General features: G+C 42.3%; 1 protein-coding gene across 3 annotated transcripts in view; it reads right to left on the minus strand.

Moving 5' to 3' along the window:
• Nucleotides 1-1,056: 1,056 nt before the first annotated feature.
• Nucleotides 1,057-18,429, minus strand: part of LOC142760141 (uncharacterized) — a 65,935-nt gene continuing 48,562 nt past the window's right edge. For 2 of the 3 annotated variants that reach the window (XM_075863110.1, XM_075863111.1), the window contains 7 exons: nucleotides 12,468-12,696; nucleotides 10,097-10,298; nucleotides 8,003-8,390; nucleotides 7,215-7,351; nucleotides 5,459-5,598; nucleotides 3,994-4,216; nucleotides 1,057-1,211 (listed from right to left, as the gene is read on the minus strand). In XM_075863110.1, coding sequence (XP_075719225.1) covers nucleotides 1,072-1,211; nucleotides 3,994-4,216; nucleotides 5,459-5,598; nucleotides 7,215-7,351; nucleotides 8,003-8,390; nucleotides 10,097-10,298; nucleotides 12,468-12,696 — 1,459 coding nt within the window. In that variant the 3' untranslated portion in view covers nucleotides 1,057-1,071. The remainder of the gene's footprint in view (nucleotides 1,212-3,993; nucleotides 4,217-5,458; nucleotides 5,599-7,214; nucleotides 7,352-8,002; nucleotides 8,391-10,096; nucleotides 10,299-12,467; nucleotides 12,697-18,429) is intronic. The other variant, XM_075863112.1, reaches the window with a different exon arrangement.

Consider the following 18,429-nt stretch of genomic DNA (forward strand, 5'->3'; position numbering starts at 1 on the left):
TCTTTGGACGTTTTTGGAGCTGTTTTCTCATAGACTCCAATGAAAACAGCTCCAAAAACGGACGTAAAAAACGCCGCGAAAACGCCGCGAAAAATGCGAGTTGGTAAAAAAACGTCTGAAAAGCAGGGTCTGTTTTCCCTTGAAAACAGCTCTGGATTTTCAGACGTTTTTGTTGACTACGTGTGAACATACCCTAAGAATGCATGACTATGAAATCTTGAGAAATACTGCTCTAGTCTGTGTGCTCCAGGTGTATCTCCTCCCGTGTCTCTCTCACGGACATGGCTGTCTCCTCATATAGCATAATGTACGTGAATAATATGGTCGTGCTCTGATCACAGATGCCTTCAAAGTACTCAGCAGAAGGTAAGAAAGAAGCAAGGTCCTGGAAAAGACTACACACAGGGTTTGTTTGTATTCTTGTAACCATGAAGCAGCAGATTTGGAAATAGGACCGCACAGGTGCTGCATACGCAAAACGGTAGAGTATTTTTTATTTTAATCAATGCTATAAGGAAAGTTGCTTCTTTTATTCATTTAGATACAATATTAAAAAAAAAATGTTTGTGCACATAACCTTTAGCCTACCCGGTAGGTATCGTGTTTGTTGGTCTTAAAGGGGTTGTCCAGAATTTTAAAAAAAAAACATGGCTGCTTTCTTCCAGGTCCAAACCTGTCCATAGGCGGTGTCTGGTATTGCAGCTCAACTGCATTTTAGTAAATGGAACTAAGTTGCAATACCAGACACAACCTGTGGACAGATGTAGCACAGTTTTTGGAAGAAGACAGCCATGTTTTTCTACTGGACATTCCCTTTAACTACTAATTATAATCATTATCTAAGAATAAAAGAACAATCTTCCATGTCCAACTGGACACTGTCTACATAAAACAAAGTTATTTCTATTTTGAGTCATAGGTTACTTAGCCAGTTAAATATTTTAGTTCTCGTTTTATTGGTCGCATAAGGAATTTGCATTGTAACAGAAAATCAAGACATAATAAAAGCACAGGAAAATACTACACTCAATTATTTAATCAAAAAAAGGTATTTCAAATGATTACATTATCTCATATCCAGCACTTAAAACGGAAGAAATCGTGCAGATCTTCGTCATCCTCTGACTTATTGTGAATGCCAGCGTAGACCATCTTGAGAATGGATGTTTTGAACTTTGCTTCTAGAATGGTTATATACTTCTCCAAAGAACCTACAATGGTATAAAAATAAAAAAAGAATTTTAAAGGTGAATTCCCTTCTTGCACATTTATAACATATCCACATGATATGCCATAAATGTGCAAAAGGTGCAAGTCCCAGCTCTGGGACCCTCGCCTATCAGCAGAAAGGGTTGTGGGGGGGGGGGGGGGTCCATGACCCAAATCTGCCAATTCTCTGCAGCCGCTGTCCCCATGGAAATCAATTAAGATGTAGCTGCACTTGCTTGTGCCTCTCTCCACTGCAGCCTATGAGAGTTACGGAAAGAGCCAAGCAATTGTGTAAAGGCCTTTTTACACGGGCCAATGATTGGGCAAACGAGCGTTCATATGAACACTCGTTCCCGATAATTTCCCTGTGTAAACAGCGCAACGATCAGCCGATGAACGAGCGTCTCATTGATTGGCGCTAGTTTTTATGGCCCATACTGGCTGGTATAAAAGGACCCTAAGGCCCTGTTCACACAGAGTTTTTTGCAGGCAGAATTTTTTTCCCTCAGAATTCCTTTAGGAATTTTGAGGCAGATTTTGACCTGCATTTTTTCGCAACATTTTTCACCCACGGCAATTGAGGCTAATGCAAGGACCGCAAGCAAAAAAAGTAGCGAAAAATATTTGGAAATGAGCACCATAATTTTTTTTTTTCTGCCTCCCATTGATTTTAATGGGAGGTCAGAGGTGAAAACCGCGGCACGAAAGGACATGCCGTTTTTTTCCCCCGCAAACGGCTAAAAGCCGCCAGGGGGAAAAAATGCATCTGCCACCCACTGAAATCAATGGGCTATTTCAGACATTTTTTGATGCTGACACGTCAAAATCAGGGCCAAAAAAACTGAACAGGGCCGAAGATGGGAATACCCCTTTACCAAATAAGGAAAGTTAAGTTACAGAAGCACGAAGGATATTGATCCGGTATTGGGTGGAGCAATGTCGCGCAGCACTTCTACCGCAATCATGGTCTCCATATTAAGGGCCAAGACCTTGTACTATTACGAAGCCTTCAGCATAAAGCATTTAAGTAAATCACTTTGTTGTTGCATGTTGTTGCATGTGATGTATGTGAATAATTCATGGACATCCAGGCCTCCTAATACCATATGTTGTTCGCTTTGTTCTCACAGCCTTTGCTCCAGTCGCGTTTGTCAGGGCCTGTTCACATTTGCCTGCTTTCTATGCAGACCATATACATAAGTGACAATTTCAGGATTGTCGTTTTTGCAGTCAGGGCTAGCAGAATATGTAAATACGAACATAACCGCCATTTCATGGTCTTTCTTCACAAATACTATGTCAAAAGGTACTTGATGGCTGCAATAAAAATAAGGCGGTAGAGCTGATTTAAATCTTATTAAATGTGTTAATACTCCATCTTTATGGTTTACTTTTAATAATGTTATATACATATGAATAAACCATATAAAATGATCGCATATAAAAGGGAATAATCGCAGTTCATGCACTTTTTTTACTTCTGCCCGGAAAACTATAATTATAGGAAATAACACTTGTTCAGAAAAATGAGATGTTTTGTGTTTTCCATATGTGGATTAGTAACGTCCTGTCCAAGAAAAAGGAATTCTGGATATGATTGCGGGACTGAATATCTATAGTCTGCCCTGACCCTGTAGGACTGTGCTAGTGGTTAAAAGCCTGGTAGTTGTCAGACCGCTGCCAATATTAGGGACGTGATAGTGCGAGTCTGTGCAGTTACCTGTGACTAGACATCATCACAGTCTTAGTGAATGGAGAGGGGAGGTGTAGCTGGTGCCGTCACTTCCTACTGGCCACCCACTCCATTTCGATGCAGCATGCCAGAAGAGAACACGCAGGATACAGAGACTTTTTGGGTGTTAATTAGGCACACAGAGCCATAGGCACTTCATGTGTCTCTATAGGGTGCTCTATAAGTCCTCATTTTTCTCGTGGAGAATAGGAAATGTAGTGTAAAATTCCTTCAAACTGACACTCCAATTCAGAATTACTGATAATGTGATGATCAATCATAGCGCATAGTACAAAGCTAAAGTAAAATAATCTGAAAAAACAAGCCTGACCTGTCACATAACACCATCTAAAAGATTTCCTGTACTCCATGGCAGACAAAGTAATGGTAGAAGATTTCTGCAGAAGTGTGGGTTCACACAGAGATTTCCCTCGCATTTTAAAACGCATGTACAAAATTATACTAAATAAGAAACGCCACCAAAATGCATGTAAATAATGCTTGAAACATATGGAGTATTTTAAACGCATTTCAAAATGCTGCAAAAAGCGTGTGTAAGGGAGACCTAAAAGAGATTTTGTATGCCTGACAAGATCTATATCTTTATATACGTAGCTTGATTATTAGCCTGAAAAATGTATTACCACCTAACCCCCCTCATGATCACTTCCATGTCACTAAAATTGTTATAACAAGGCCTACTTGGGATGTTACTATGGAAAAACTTGACGTATTGATGTAGGATCCCTGTTGTGGCCGGGTCATACTGGGAGGACATTATCAGTGCCTTTCCTGCATTCCTCAATGCAGAGATAACTGCTAATAATGATCTAATGGTAAGCAGCCAGTATATAAAGGAGGATCTACAAATCATGTTATTTCTGCCCCCTCCCCCAAGAAAGACTAAAGAATAAAATACATCATTACAAATAAGTCTTAAAATGTTAAAAAGATGGTAATTTACAGTGAATACATGATTAGTAATAAGTGGGTAAATGTTCTGAACACCCGTATCTTGTATAGTACATGTCATCATCCGTTCTGTTACTTACCAATTCCCATAATTTTCCCATATGAAATCATGCTGACGGGCAGACGAGGGTCATCATACTTCTCACGTTTCATGAGTAGGCGAACAATTTCCCCAGGGATGAACGCATCATCAAATGACTGTTCTTGGGGTGGTTTTTGAGGGTATTGACAATAGACATCCACTGCACTGAGAGGGTCCGTCTTTAACAGAAGCTCGGCCAGCTCAGTGTAGGCATCAGGAACCTACAGATGAACAATCCATACACAACAGAATAATGACCTAAGCTATTGGATATCATTTTTTTGACATTACCGCTGGGTAGCTTTGTATAAATATCATTGACAAGTCAGATCCTTTTCGATGAGGAAATCTTGATGCAAGTTGACGTCCCTTCATAAATGCCCCGAATAAAGTCCAAATTAAAACTCTCCCTCAAGTGATTATCTTTACATTATAGGGGTTGAATTGAATAGTCTAAATGAAAATTTGCTCCCTAATGAACCGTTGACTGGATTTTAGCATAGTGTATTGGTGTATTGCCTATGTTGTTTTACTTCAGCCATATTTGTAGAACGTTAAAAAAAAAACCCCATTAGAACTAGTAAACGGAAAAACATATTTTAGTATAAATACTATGGCTACTCATTGGGACAGGGCTTAGGGTACCTGAGATATCAGCTATAGACCCCAGCAATGTAAATCTGCCCTAAGCTGTTCTCTACTAGTGCAGTTATAGGAATCTATGGGTACGTTCAGATATAGCCGGTTCCTGCTGCAAATTCTGCCATAAATCCGTGGTACAATCTGCAAGTGTTACAAGCAGATTTTGTCTTAGATTCCACCTTTTGCAAAATCCACGGCATATAGGGCATGCTGCGGGTTTGCCTCAACAAATGTGACAGTCGAGAAAGTGGGTGGGGGGCTTCAGAGTCCCACGGAGTATGACACATATTTACTAATGATCTCCTGTTTCTGTATGTGGCGCTCGCTAAACATGGGAAAGACACTGGTGCACCAATAACTTGGTGCACTCGCATTAAAAAAATCTCCCCTAATATTAAAACCCGTTAGGCAAAAAAACCTAAAATGCATGTGTGGGGTTTTATATGCAATATCACACATGTCATTATAATCACTTTAGGAAATAATACTGGTGCACTGTTGAGCGGTTGTCGCGTGTGATATATTCATCCAACACTTTCCGTAATTTTGGAAAAAATTGTTCAAGTCTTAGTAAAAATGGCGTTCAGTCTGAATGCTATTCTTTTCTGTACAATTGTGCCAGAAAACCATGGAAGGATTCACCTAACATGGCAGTTGACGGATGCCGATATAGTCAGATTTACATGGCGCTCCAATTACCAGGGTATTGTTAATATTGTGCCTCATGATCTGTTATTACGGTTCTTTCCCAAACAACCCTCCAAAAAAAACAAAACTATATACCAGTCCCTCAGCCGATGTTACAAAGAGTTTTTCATTACCTCTGCTGCCATTTTAATGACTTCTCGATATAAATCTGCAGCATCTGTTAGCGTTTCGTTGGTACGTGAGAGCGCGCGCGCTAAACCCAGACGATGCAGGAAGGAGCTGCTGTTAACCGGTCTGGAGCCAGAAGCTTTATCTACATGGAACATGATAGAGAATATGGAGATGTCATCATTTATTTACAGGGTCTCCTACATAACTACATCCTGCTCGCTACATCTCATTAATGTGTAATAAGAACATACAGCCTATATGACCTTCACATAGGACCAAAATCCAAAGCACAAAATAAAGCTCCCCTTTTTGTACCTTATGTTAGGATATTGCCGTTCTCTGGCATACACCTAGTCTACAAATCAGTGGGAATGATATGAGGAATAGAGCGGTAGCAAGCAAATAAATCTGATCACTGCCAGTGGCGTACATAGAGGACGTGGGCCCCATAGCAAAGATAAGTCCACTTTCTGGTGCTCCCTGATACCACCACACTCCTAACCACCCATGACAGGAGGTTCTGGTGCCTCCATCAAATTTTCATGACTTTAGTACATTTTCTAATTGTTTGCTAACATTGCAATACCCGTGAAGACCACATCCGTGTGCAGGGTCTCACCACCAACATGGAATGTGCCACCTCTCTCTCTCTAGGGGCTCCTTCTGTGGGAGAGAATAGGGATTTTGGGGCACCTTGTGGTTTGGCAGGAGGCACTATATCACATATATGGTGGAGCTGCTCCACCCTGTAATGTTTTTGGTCTGCTGTTCTCCAAAACTATCCACGAAGTGACGGGTGTTGTAATGCTGGACAATCCTGAAGCTGTAGTATATCAGATATTGCAAGAAGCAAAAACAATGACTCCTTGCCGTTGGAGGTCTGTGGATTGGTATACAGAGGTGGCCCTCGGAGGAGTCTTATCGCCCAGCCCTCGGAGGAGTCTTATCGCCCAGCCCTCGGAGGAGTCTTATCGCCCAGCCCTCGGAGGAGTCTTATCGCCCAGCCCTCGGAGGAGTCTTATCGCCCAGCCCTCGGAGGAGTCTTATCGCCCAGCCCTCGGAGGAGTCTTATCGCCCAGCCCTCGGAGGAGTCTTATCGCCCAGCCCTCGGAGGAGTCTTATCGCCCAGCCCTCGGAGGAGTCTTATCGCCCAGCCCTCGGAGGAGTTCACCAGATATGCAAGCACTTGATATCATTGGACCTCATTCCAATCCTCTTCCAAATACCGTACTTTTCTGTAATCATCACAACCCCCCTCCTCATTGCCTGGAGTGCCCCGTCTCTGCTTCATCTTCTGCAGCACCATTGATGTCCCCTCAACTAATTTGGCTAAATGAATGCCCCCATGTCCTCCCGGACTACATTCTTCTCTCCCTCCTCCCGTTTGTGCCTACTTTGTTTACTGCAGGTGATACTCCTTGATATTTTTCTATGTGAGTAGTTTGTGGAGGATATCCATTTGGTCTACCCTGTCTACACTTCTTATCTTGATGCTCCCCTGCATTTGCCTTTGTTCCAGCGCAATGATTCATGCATTTATAGCCCAATATGTCAACGTTTCACTTAGACTACAGAACTCTCCTTGGAACCCCTAAGCAATAATTCACTTCACCTGGGGGAGACCCCCTTTATGCTTATGGCATTGTTTACCTTTGTATTCTTATGTTTTTTACTTAATGACGTTTGTACATTTGTTTTTTTTCTTAAAAATATTAATAACCTAAACAAGCAAAAAAATATGAAAAAATAATCACTTGCCTTCAACAAGTGCAGGCTTGTCTTGTAATATAGCTGGTCTTTCTTGTAAAGGCGCTGACTGGTCTGCAGGTTTTATTGATCCGGTATTATTCACTGCCTGGGGCCTGGATGTGGTTTCTGTGGCTCCACCACGCCCTCTAGGGGAATTGAAAATAACTGCATAAGACTAAAAAATATATAATTTAAAAGGGGTTGTCCCAAGATGAACTTTTTTCACCTATCCACAGGGTAGGTGATAAATGTGTGATCACTGGGGGTCTTCACCTCTGGGACCCCCACCGATGACGAGAATGACTGCTATTTCCGACAATCCTATGGACACTGAATTGAGCGGCAGGGTGCATTCTCGTCCTGTGCTCTATTCAAGCTCCCCCAAGCGCCACCTGATTTGAATGATGATCATATTGAAGGCTGAAATGTGAGAATTACAAGATGCTGCAGTGGGGGAGCTGATATTTTTTGTGTTATACAATGTTGTGGATTTATTGGCATTGGATTTAATTTGTCTAGTTTGACATTGATTAACGGAAAAATGACAATGCATACAACCATATTTGAGATCGGTGTCACATAGATCCCGGATACAGCGCCCATAGAAATGTATGACTGTAATATAGTTGTATCATCAGCTGGCCAAATGATATGGAAGAAATATATATATATATATATATATAAAAATGTGCCATAAAAAATAAAATGAATGCTGTACACAGAATATATTCCCTCACTTCAGCTTTATACCGTATGTCTATAAGAACTTATTAGTGAGCACATATGTAATGGCTTACCTGGCAGCCATAGTGGACAATTTTGTGATAGTTCCTGCCGGAGTAAGTGTTTTACCATGGCTCACTCCAGTTGTATCTGTTTTATTGCTGCTTCCTCCTGGTTTAACCATTTTACTGTTACCCCCAACAGATTTAATAGCTCTAGTGTTGCTTCCCCCGGGTGGAATATTATGGCCGCTCGCTGCAGATGTGGCGCCTCTCTTTGCGGGAGGCCAAGGTCTGGATGAAGCGCTTGTTACTTTGGACACTTGATTGACTCCTTTCCCTTTAGAAGTTTCTGGTGTAGAGATGGCCACAGAGGCTCCTTCTTTACCAGAATGAGCCTGAGGCGCCTGTTTCTGTCTTTTTAATTCTTGTGACACCTTCCACTCCTCCCACCACTTCTGATCTACAATAAAAATGAAAATAAAGAAATTTTAACTCTTTCACTACTGCAACAATTTCCAAAATTTTGACATAGAAAAATCAAAGTTGAATTAAACAGAAAAGAAAAAAAATCATCAATCAGCACTTAAATACTCAAACAAGCAGTTTTGCATTAATGCGTAAATTTGAGTAAAAAGTGCATAAAGGTCATCTTTGTAAGTAAAAGTCTTCCTAAATCTGAGCCTTAGATGCACAACACATCCAAATAATATAAGTTAAAGCTGTTCACAGTTTATACATGCCACTTATGGCTACAGAAGAGACCAAAAATATCAGCGATCAAAAAGCTGGTACAAAAAGCCCCCAATATATCCGTCTTATTGATAAGAGTGGACATAACATGAAGAAAACATCCTGTATCACCCCTTGGGTTCACTGGAAGGCTGTACAGGTGTAGGGATGACTGTAACAGGATGTGATCTTCCTTCCTGTTCTCACTATCAGACCCCACACCCCACGCCCCCCTTAGGGTATGTTCACACGGCGGGGGTCCGTAACGGCTGAAATTACGGGGATGTTTCAGCCTGAAAACATCCCCGTAATTTCAGCCGTACCGGCATGTGCAGGCGCTTGAACGCCGCGTCAATTACGGCCGTAATTAGCGCTGCTATTCATTGGAGTCAATGAGTAACGGCTCCAATTACGGCCAAAGAAGTGACAGGTCACTTCTTCTACGCGGGCGTCTATTTACGCGCCGTCATTTGACAGCGGCGCGTAAATATACGCCTCGTGTGAACAGACAAACGTCTGCCCATTGCTTTCAATGGGCAGATGTTTGTCAGCGCTATTGAGGCGCTATTTTCGGGCGTAATTCGGGGCAAAAACGCCCGATTTACGTCCGTAAATAGGCCGTGTGAACATACCCTTACAGCGATAAAACCAGGAAGTAAAACTTTTCATCCTGTTCCCTGACTTCAAGCAAGTGCTGCGCCCCGAATATTACATCTAGAGTCTGGTATCATTTTAAAGCTAAGCTATTCTGTGCTTTATTATGATACCAAGATCTAAGCTCTAGCCCTTATATTTTAGTCGCGGAAAGCGTTTCAATTCATGATGTATTACATACGTGCTTGGCAGCGAAAGGGTTAAAGTATTCGGTTCTTCTGCTAAAACAATAACTGGTACAATTCTGATGCCAACCTCGAAAAGGGAGAACTACACCTGATGTGGGCAACTGTGTGATGCATCTACTATGTGAATACACCTGTCAATTACTGTCTTAGGGTCATACTAGTCGACTTCCAAATTTGGTAACTGCTTTTTATATTAGACACCAGATGTTACATTGTAGTCAATTACTATACAGATGTGTAGTTTGTGGGACATTCCCAGTCCATGGCTGGATGGACTTCTACCCCACCCAAGGACATATGTGCCACAGAGACAGCCCATGCTGATATATGGTTCCTGGAGAGGGGCCAGGACCATGTTGGCTCCATCCCTAAAATCCACATGTATTTTTTCCACTGCATGTATATACAACTAAACGTAAAGTCCTTACTGTTTTTCGTTGATTGATTGCTTTTTATTTTATATTCTCACTTCACTAGTTATAGAATGAGAAGGCAGCCTGAAGTCATTATATATGGTATATGATCCCATCGGTGATAAGATAGTGCCAATAATATAACTTTTGCAACAGGGTCCATTTCAGAATAGTGATCTTACGTGTTAGTTCTGCAGGAGGAGGTCCTCTTGTTGGCATATTCTCTAGGCGAATACTGGCTTGAAAGCTGAGCTTTGAGTTCTGAAGTGCACGTTGTGCTTCTTTTGAGGATGGCTCATCATCATATTGGGCAAGCTGTGCATTACCCAGCAGATACAAAGCATTGCTGTTACATGGAGAGGAAATAACTCCAAATTGACAGACCTTTAAATATAGAAGAAAGCAGATTAGCAAATGTAAAATAAATGACATGTCCTAAACTGGCCATGGAGATTAATTTTTTTGTGTATGGATTCTTCTGATTTTTGGGAATCCTTAGAAAATTCTGGACAGATTATATTTTAACCGTTCTGATTCTTTGTTTCTATTGCAATAACTATGCCTTTTTGGCCAAGCAGAAGAAGTAGAGCAAGATGGTTTGGGCAATAGTTATTTTAGATAGGACCTATCTGCCCTCCTGGCACATCTGTTTTAGTACTTGTATTCCCCAATAAATATCATGCTTGAGCACCTTATTTTCAATGCTCTACATGATGCCGTTCCACTGTTATTCCTCCTGAAAGTGTATGAATAAATTGACAACTGGGCGTGACCATGCCCCTGTCCTTAAAAATACTCTGTCACCAGTTTATTAATTCCCTATCTCCTAACTAATCTAATAGATCCTATGATGCGAACTACTGTTTTTTTCCAAAACGTTTATTATTTACAAAGTTATGTGCATTTTTCTAAATATGCTAATTTAGCTATACTTGCCAAATGGGAGGTGACTCTTTCTTTTCACTCTGGGCGGTGTAATGTTTTCTGTATGACACTGTCCAATCAGTGTTATACAGTTCTCCTCTTTCCAGCCAAGCAACACAGTGTGATCAAATAATATACAGCTTCTATTCCCGACTGTGTTTTCAACCAGTGATATCTCCGGTTGTTTAACAAGATTAGAATCTCATCTTTCATATGCCACCAGAAACGCAGTTCTAGGTGGTCCACAGCCAGAGATAGGGCTATGTAAAGTGATCGATCACCCTTCCCTCCTGCCTCAGTCTCTCACACTGTGTGAAGCAGCTTCATGCTGATAGGACAGCGCCAGAGGCTGTGAGGAGGCTCCACCTCAGGAGAATCGCTGGTGTTGACGCCCACTTGTCTAGTATAGCCTCATTTGCATATTTAGAAAAAAGCTTATAACTTTTAAAAAAATTAACTTTTTGGAACACAATTCTCATTAGCATTATCAGTGTGACAGTGTCTATTAGATTAGGAGATTGGGCATCACTAAACTAGTGACAGAGACTCTTTAAACAGTCTGACCCTGTCAGCTCTAATTGGATAGTGTCAGAAGGTGTAGGGACACGACCCATTGACAACGAAAATGGCAAAACCCAGTTGTCAATTTATAAATATATTTCCAGGAGGAATAACAGAGGAACATCACAATGCATAGTGCTAAGAAAAGATGCAACAAAATTGTTATTTTAGGGAGAATGCAAGTACTAAGTACTAAAACAGACATGTCAGGAGAGACGATAGATCCTCTTTAAGTCTATACCCAGCTCTGTGCATATAATACGGGATGCAGCAGTGCTGTCCTCTGTAATAAACCTGGCGATCACATGACCACCAGGACTCTGCAGTGAAGGCAGGGATGCTAAATTTAGGAAGACCCAGAGCTCTGGATGTGTTACAGATTAAAACAGTTTACCATGTAACTAGGGCTACTGTGTCATCTCCAGCCACAGAGGAGTACTAATCTCTAAATATAAATATAATTAATAATGTTCAATTGTGACCTTTTGTGTGAGATATAAAGCAAAATATAAAAAAGAAACAGTAAATAAAAAATAATAAAGTAAAAAGCAATGTGCCAACTACTGCTATCAATAGCCCTAAACCCTAGCATTGATCCTAAACATTACACTTACTATTTTAAAATAAACATCAGATCGTGTGTAACCAATATGAGGACTAGACTGTAGGGGCACAATAACTGATTTATATTTATTGGGGTACTAAAATGTATTGGCCGTAAACAAGCATGTGTAAACAAATTTTTAAATAGTGTCTCGGCGCCTCCGACGATCAGCTGTTTTGAAGGGACCGCATCGTTAATGCGAGCGCTGCTTCCCCTTCATTCTTTTCACTGCTCACAATGTAAATAGTAGAAGGCTGTAACTGTGAACCGCCGCTACAAGTGTGTCAGAGATTCACAGTATGAGCAGTGACAGGAATGAAGGGGAAGCAGCACTCGCATGAGCGCCACGGCCCCATCAAAACAGCTGATCGTCTGGGGTGCGAAGAGTCGGGCCCCCACATAAAATATGATCTACAATTTTACTTCCATATTTATTTCTACAGCTGAACACAAGGATCTTGTACCTTTTCTTGCATGTCTAAGAGCCTCTTGCATCCAGGGATGGAGCTTAGCCGTATCACAGCAGATAGTGCTTGACACCTTTTCCGTATCCAGTCTTCTTTAGTAGGAGCTTCTTCAACCAAGAATTCAAGGAGACCAAAGCAAGCTTCCAACAGAGCCCATTCCAAGTCCTGAGTGACCACTCCTCTATGCAGGCACTGGCACAAGGCCCTTGCAGTCCAATCTGAAACACTGACAAGTAACATATTGAGGCACAAGTGTGAAGGTGTTGGTACCAATTGTTGGTGCTGGCAAGTTATAGGCAATCAGTATTGAGTACTTCATATCTGTGTTTATTCATTTTAACTATGTGTTATGTTTCATTTCTGTACTAAAGAATTTGGCTTAAAAGTGGTGTCTGGTTTGGAAAAAAACATTTTTAAATACCATGTCAAGGAATTCTGCGTTATTAGAGGGAGGTCAGAGATCAAAGAGCAACTACACAGAGTGTAACTCGCTCTGGAGGACCCAACACATCCGTGCATTACACTGACATCCCATTGATTTCAATACGTCTATAGTTCTGTTGCAGGAGAAATTAACTTTCACGATCTAGGGGAATGTGGACCCACTAAGCTGCTCCGTGGTAGCGGAGAGGCGGCTGGCCAACTCACAGTCTATGCAAAGTCTATGGAAGAGGTTCGTAGCACAAGGGTACCTGAGATAGTCCAGATGGCAGCAGAGGCTCTGGCACAGATGGGGCTAGATGTGGCAGGTTGCGCCAGACGTGGCGGATGGCACCAGGGTAGAGGGATGGTCGTGGGCTGCTAGCTCGTCTTTAATGTGTGAGGCCAGACCCCGCCAAAAGGTCGCCACAAACGCCTCATTGTTCCATGCCAACTCTGCTGCCACAGTACGAAAGGATATAGCATACTCTGCTACTGTGGACCCTCCTTGCTTTAGGGTTAGCAGAGTGGCCGCTGCAGAGGATGTTCGACCCGGCTCCTCGAACATAGTATGAAAAGTCTGTAAGAATAAGGCTAAATTAAAGAATTCGGGTCCTTGTGGTTCCAAGATGGGGTTCGCCCATGCGAGGGCCTTGCCAGCAAGAAGGGAGATTATGAACGCTACCTTGGCCTCATCAGAGGGGAAGAGATGAGCGCGTACTCTAAAATGAATAACACATTGATTGATGAACCCTCTACAGGCTGTAAGATCACTGTCATAGCGAGGAGGAAGAGGCAACGAAACTGTGAATCCGGAACAGACAGGAGGCGTAACGGGCAGTGGAACGGCAGCAGCATCCGGAAGGGGAGCAGAGGGTTGATCCAGTCGGGCGATGATGGAGTTTACAGCCACGAGGAGTTGATCCTGGCGTGCACGTAAGTCACGCATATCTGTTTGTATCACCTGAACTGCGGTCTTAGATTGGCCAGCGGGTTCCATGGCATGAGCGCACTGTCACGATCTAGGGGTATGTGGACCCACTAGGCCGCTACGCCGTAGCAGAGAGGCGGCTGCCCAACTCAGAGTCTATGCAGTCTATGGAAGAGGCTCGTAGCGCAAGGGTACCTGAGATATTCCAGATGGCAGCAGAGGCTCTGCCACAGATGGGGCTAGATGTGGCAGGGTGCACCAGACATGGCGGATGGCACCAGGAGTGGCAGATGGCACCAGACGTGGTATATTCCAGCAGGCGCGACAGGTTGCGCCAGACGTGGCGGATGATACCAGGGATGGCATATGACACCAAACGTGGTGTATAACAGCAGGCGGCACAACACGACTCCGACACTAGACAGGCTCAGGAACGAAACACAGCACGGGATACAGGAGACAGGTAGCAGGGCACGGGAACACTGGGAGCAGGAAAACACTAAGGGACCATTTGCAATACAAACATGGGAAAACTACAACAATGCTCAGGCAAGGAGTGGAAGGGCGCAGCCCTTTTTATAGTCCATGGTGCTCTTGGGATCGGTTAGGGAACTTTTGAGTTGGCGCGCTGGCCCTTTAAGGCCGGGAACGAGCCCGCGCACCCTATCACCCTGTCCAGAACGGGAAGGCTGCACCAGCTGGCGTCTCCAGGGTGGGAGACGCTGGCAGATGGCCAGCAGGCTGGGGTCGTGGCCATTCGCCGAAAGTGAGCGGCAGCGGCCGCGACCGCAGACGTAACATGAACACTTGCTGCCAGGTTCTCCCACAGATAACAGCTGACCACTGGGGGTCCCAGCAACAGAATACTATGTGAACAGTTTTTGTGGTATACTTCTAACACATGTCCAAAGCACATTCTTTTACACATTTTTCTTAGACTTAGATACAGCTACTTTTCGGTTGTCTTTACATTTTGGTGTGTTTGTGTTTTTAAGTGTATTTGTTAGTTTTTTTATTGTTACAATGAATCTAGGATAAAATATGAAGCAACTTTACAGGCTTGATTAAAAATATCCTAACGTTTTGTGTATGCAGCTCCTATGCAGACCTACACTGTTCAGCCATAACATTAAAACCACAGGTGAAGTGACTATTATTGATTATGTCGTTAATATGGCACCTTTCAAGGGGTGGGCTATATTAGGCAGTAAGTGAACAGTCAGTTCTTGAAGTTGATGTGTTGGAAGCAAGAAATATGGGCAAGTGTAAGTGTCTAAGCGACTTTGACAAAGGCCAAATTGTGATGGTCCAAAACAGTCCCGGTATGCAGTGGTTACTACTTACCAAAAAAGGTCCAAGAAAGGACAACTTGTGAATCCGTGACAGGGTCATGGCCACCAAGGTTCATTGATGCGCAAGTGAAGTGAAGGCTAGCATGTCTGGCGCGATCCCATAGAAGAGCTAAAATTGTTGAAAAAGTTACTGCTGGCGTTAATAGAAAGGTGACAGAACACACAGTGCATTACAGTTGGCTGTGTTTGGGGCTGTGTAGCCACAGACCGTCAGAGTGCCAATGCAGACCCGTTTCCTGCCGAAAGCATGTACCATGGGCACGTGAGCATTAGAACAGGACCATGGAATAATGGAAGAAGGTGGCCTGGTCTGAAGAATCACGATTTTACTTGACATCATGTGGACTCATACTGGGGTATGAGATGGCACCAGGATATGGGAAGAAGGCAATCCGACAGAGGCAATGTGATGTTCTTGGCAATGTTCTGCTGGGAAACCTTGGGTTCTGGTATTCATGTGGATGTGACTTTGACACGTACCACCTAGGTATATTTGCAGACCAAATATACCCTTTCATAGCAACCCTATTCCCTAATGGCAGTGGCATCTTTCAGCAGGATATAGCTCCCTCTCACACTGCAAAAATTGTTCAGGAATGGTTTGAGGAACATGACAAAGAACTCAAAGTATTGACCTGGCCTCCAAATTCCCCCGGATTTTAAATTTGATGGGATGTGCTGGAAAAACAATTCCTATCCATGGAGGCCCCACCATTTAATTTACAGGATTTGAAGGATTCACTGCTGAGGTCTTTGTGCCAGATACCACAGACACCTCCAGAGATATTGTGAAGTCCAGGTCTCGAGGGCTCAGGGCTGTTTTGGCTGCACAAAGGGAACCTACACAATATTAGGCACGTGGTGTAACGTAATGGCTGATCTGCATATATGTCTTCATGGTTACAGACTACAAACAAACCCTGTGTAGTCTGATCCTGGAGTCATGTGTTACTTTCCTCCACCTCTGACCTCTTCTGTTGTCTGTAGGTTAACATGAAGAGTAGTAGAGTCATGATTATTTATGCTGGTTTTTTTGGGTTTTATAATGCTTGCCATTTGTTTAGTCTAGCAAATACATGAAATATGAGATGATTTTAGTGTATATAACATGGACGAGTATTTATCTAGCTGGCTGAGAAATTACAGAACTGCGCCATTGTGTCTAAACTGTTATTATTAGTCTTTATTTATATAGTGCTCTACAGGAAAATAATCCACTCACCTCTCCCTTTGGGGATAACCTACTGTATGTCTATAATAGGGACAATACAGTGTTGAGTTTAAACCATGCATCCCCCATACAGCACATATGTTGGTTTAAAATAGGTATAAATTAGAATAATGTTCTCAAAACACCTCTTCTTACAAATAATACAACTTACGCATTAGTTTATGCTCTTTCTACTATCATTGGGGACAAAAAGTTAAAAGTCAGCCATTTTGAAGCTAAGGAGCTAAGTCATTTGGTCACCCAGTCACCCACCTGCATACAGGCATAAAAAAAAAACACTTTCCTCCTCTCTTCTCTCGATGTCTGTCAATATTATTTACAGACAGACACATCCTTGTGCCTTCTTGCATTAGTACTCAAAGGGATGGAAGGCACTGCTATGCTGAAGAACACCCACGTGGCAGCCCACAAACATTCTGGGTGCTAGAAATGGAAACATCACCTCTTAAGTCAGAAAAAAGTTATAATACTATGTTAATATATAAAATGTTTAAATAAAAAACTTTGATTTGAGTATATGATATTTTGACGAAATAGCTGAAAGCGCTTTAAGAATGAATACGTGTGTGTTTTATACAAACAGCAGAAAATACTTTGCATCCTTAAATGCCCTCTCTCATGCCTCTTTGTAGTTTTTAGCTGTTCACTAAATGCTTGCCTGCCAACAAAGGTGTCTATTACCAGTTCATGTACATGGCTAACTTGCTGAATTTATAAATATTTCTGGCAGAGGCTTGTCTGCAATTGGCTCTGCAATGTCTCATAACACATCATATCTATGTAATAAAGAGGTGGAGAATTAATCCACATCAACTAAGAATTTTGCGAAAAACAAAACACAAAAAGACATGAACAAAAAAAAAAAAAATACTAGAAAACCCACACTGTCAATCCAAAAGAGAGATATAAATAATAAAACATATGACCAGCTGTACTGCAAATGGGACACAATTCAACTAGGGTTCCTGAAAATGTAGGATTGTTATTGTACAAAAAGTGTATATCCCCTGTCACCATTGTGCAAGTGCCACATCCAGTGTAAACACTGGCCACGGTGTAAAGTGCCGTCCTTGTGGCATCATGTCCATGCAGTCATGTGATTATATAGTCTAAGTGTATTGTACTTGACTCAGCCGATCTAGACATAGGTCAGCAGGAGCAGAATAGCCCGTATTTTGCAGAGATCATCAAACATGGGAAATTTTATGTCCCCATGGTGCCAGCTTATTACCTGAATTACTCTCGTTTGCAGAGAAGGATTTGGGTGAAGCGAAGGTTCATCGAAGATAAACCATTGCTTTAATGTGATTTTTCCATGGGAAACATTTAACACATATCCATCTGACCCACATTGATTATAAGAATGGAGAGTCCTGTGCCCCCCATTAGTTATGTGACTTAGCAGGAGTGGGGAGAATATGGGCAGGCTCTCTTTATTTTAATTTTTATGATCACTCATTTGGCTGTTTTTGTATCTCCCATAAAGAAGAATGAACATTAAGTGCACAGTCCCCCCTTCTCCCTCCTGTTGGATCATTTATAGCAATACAGCGGTTAGACCTCTACTGGTCAAACATTTATCACATTTCCTATGGATCTCTCTTGGGTAAAAATCCCTTTAAAACGTAAATCTCAAGTGAATAATAAAATCTTCACTGTACTCTTAGATCCTTATGCAAAGTATGCTTGTGGTGACTTTCCCTTCAAAGCCCAGCTGTTTGTGCTGCACACCTCTACTTCTTCCTAATTCACTAACAGGAAGTTGTTGGCATTGTCTACCAAGTAACAGATACAGTGAAGATGCAGCCCGGTCACGGTCACTGTTTATACAAGCCTGCTAGCTCGGATTACTCTTCCTCCTCCTCATCTGTTAGTGTAAAACACTCTGAAACCCCTCTCAAACTGCAGAACCAGCTTGAATAAATCATTACTGAAGATTCTGTAATCACAGGACTATAGTTTTGTTTTGCCTCTGGTGCCTATTGTTTTCCTGGTGTTGCGCTGGGGACAGTGTCTGCAGATTAG

The sequence above is a fragment of the Rhinoderma darwinii genome, chromosome 4, assembly GCF_050947455.1.
Source record: "Rhinoderma darwinii isolate aRhiDar2 chromosome 4, aRhiDar2.hap1, whole genome shotgun sequence".
Classification (NCBI taxonomy): domain Eukaryota; kingdom Metazoa; phylum Chordata; class Amphibia; order Anura; family Rhinodermatidae; genus Rhinoderma; species Rhinoderma darwinii.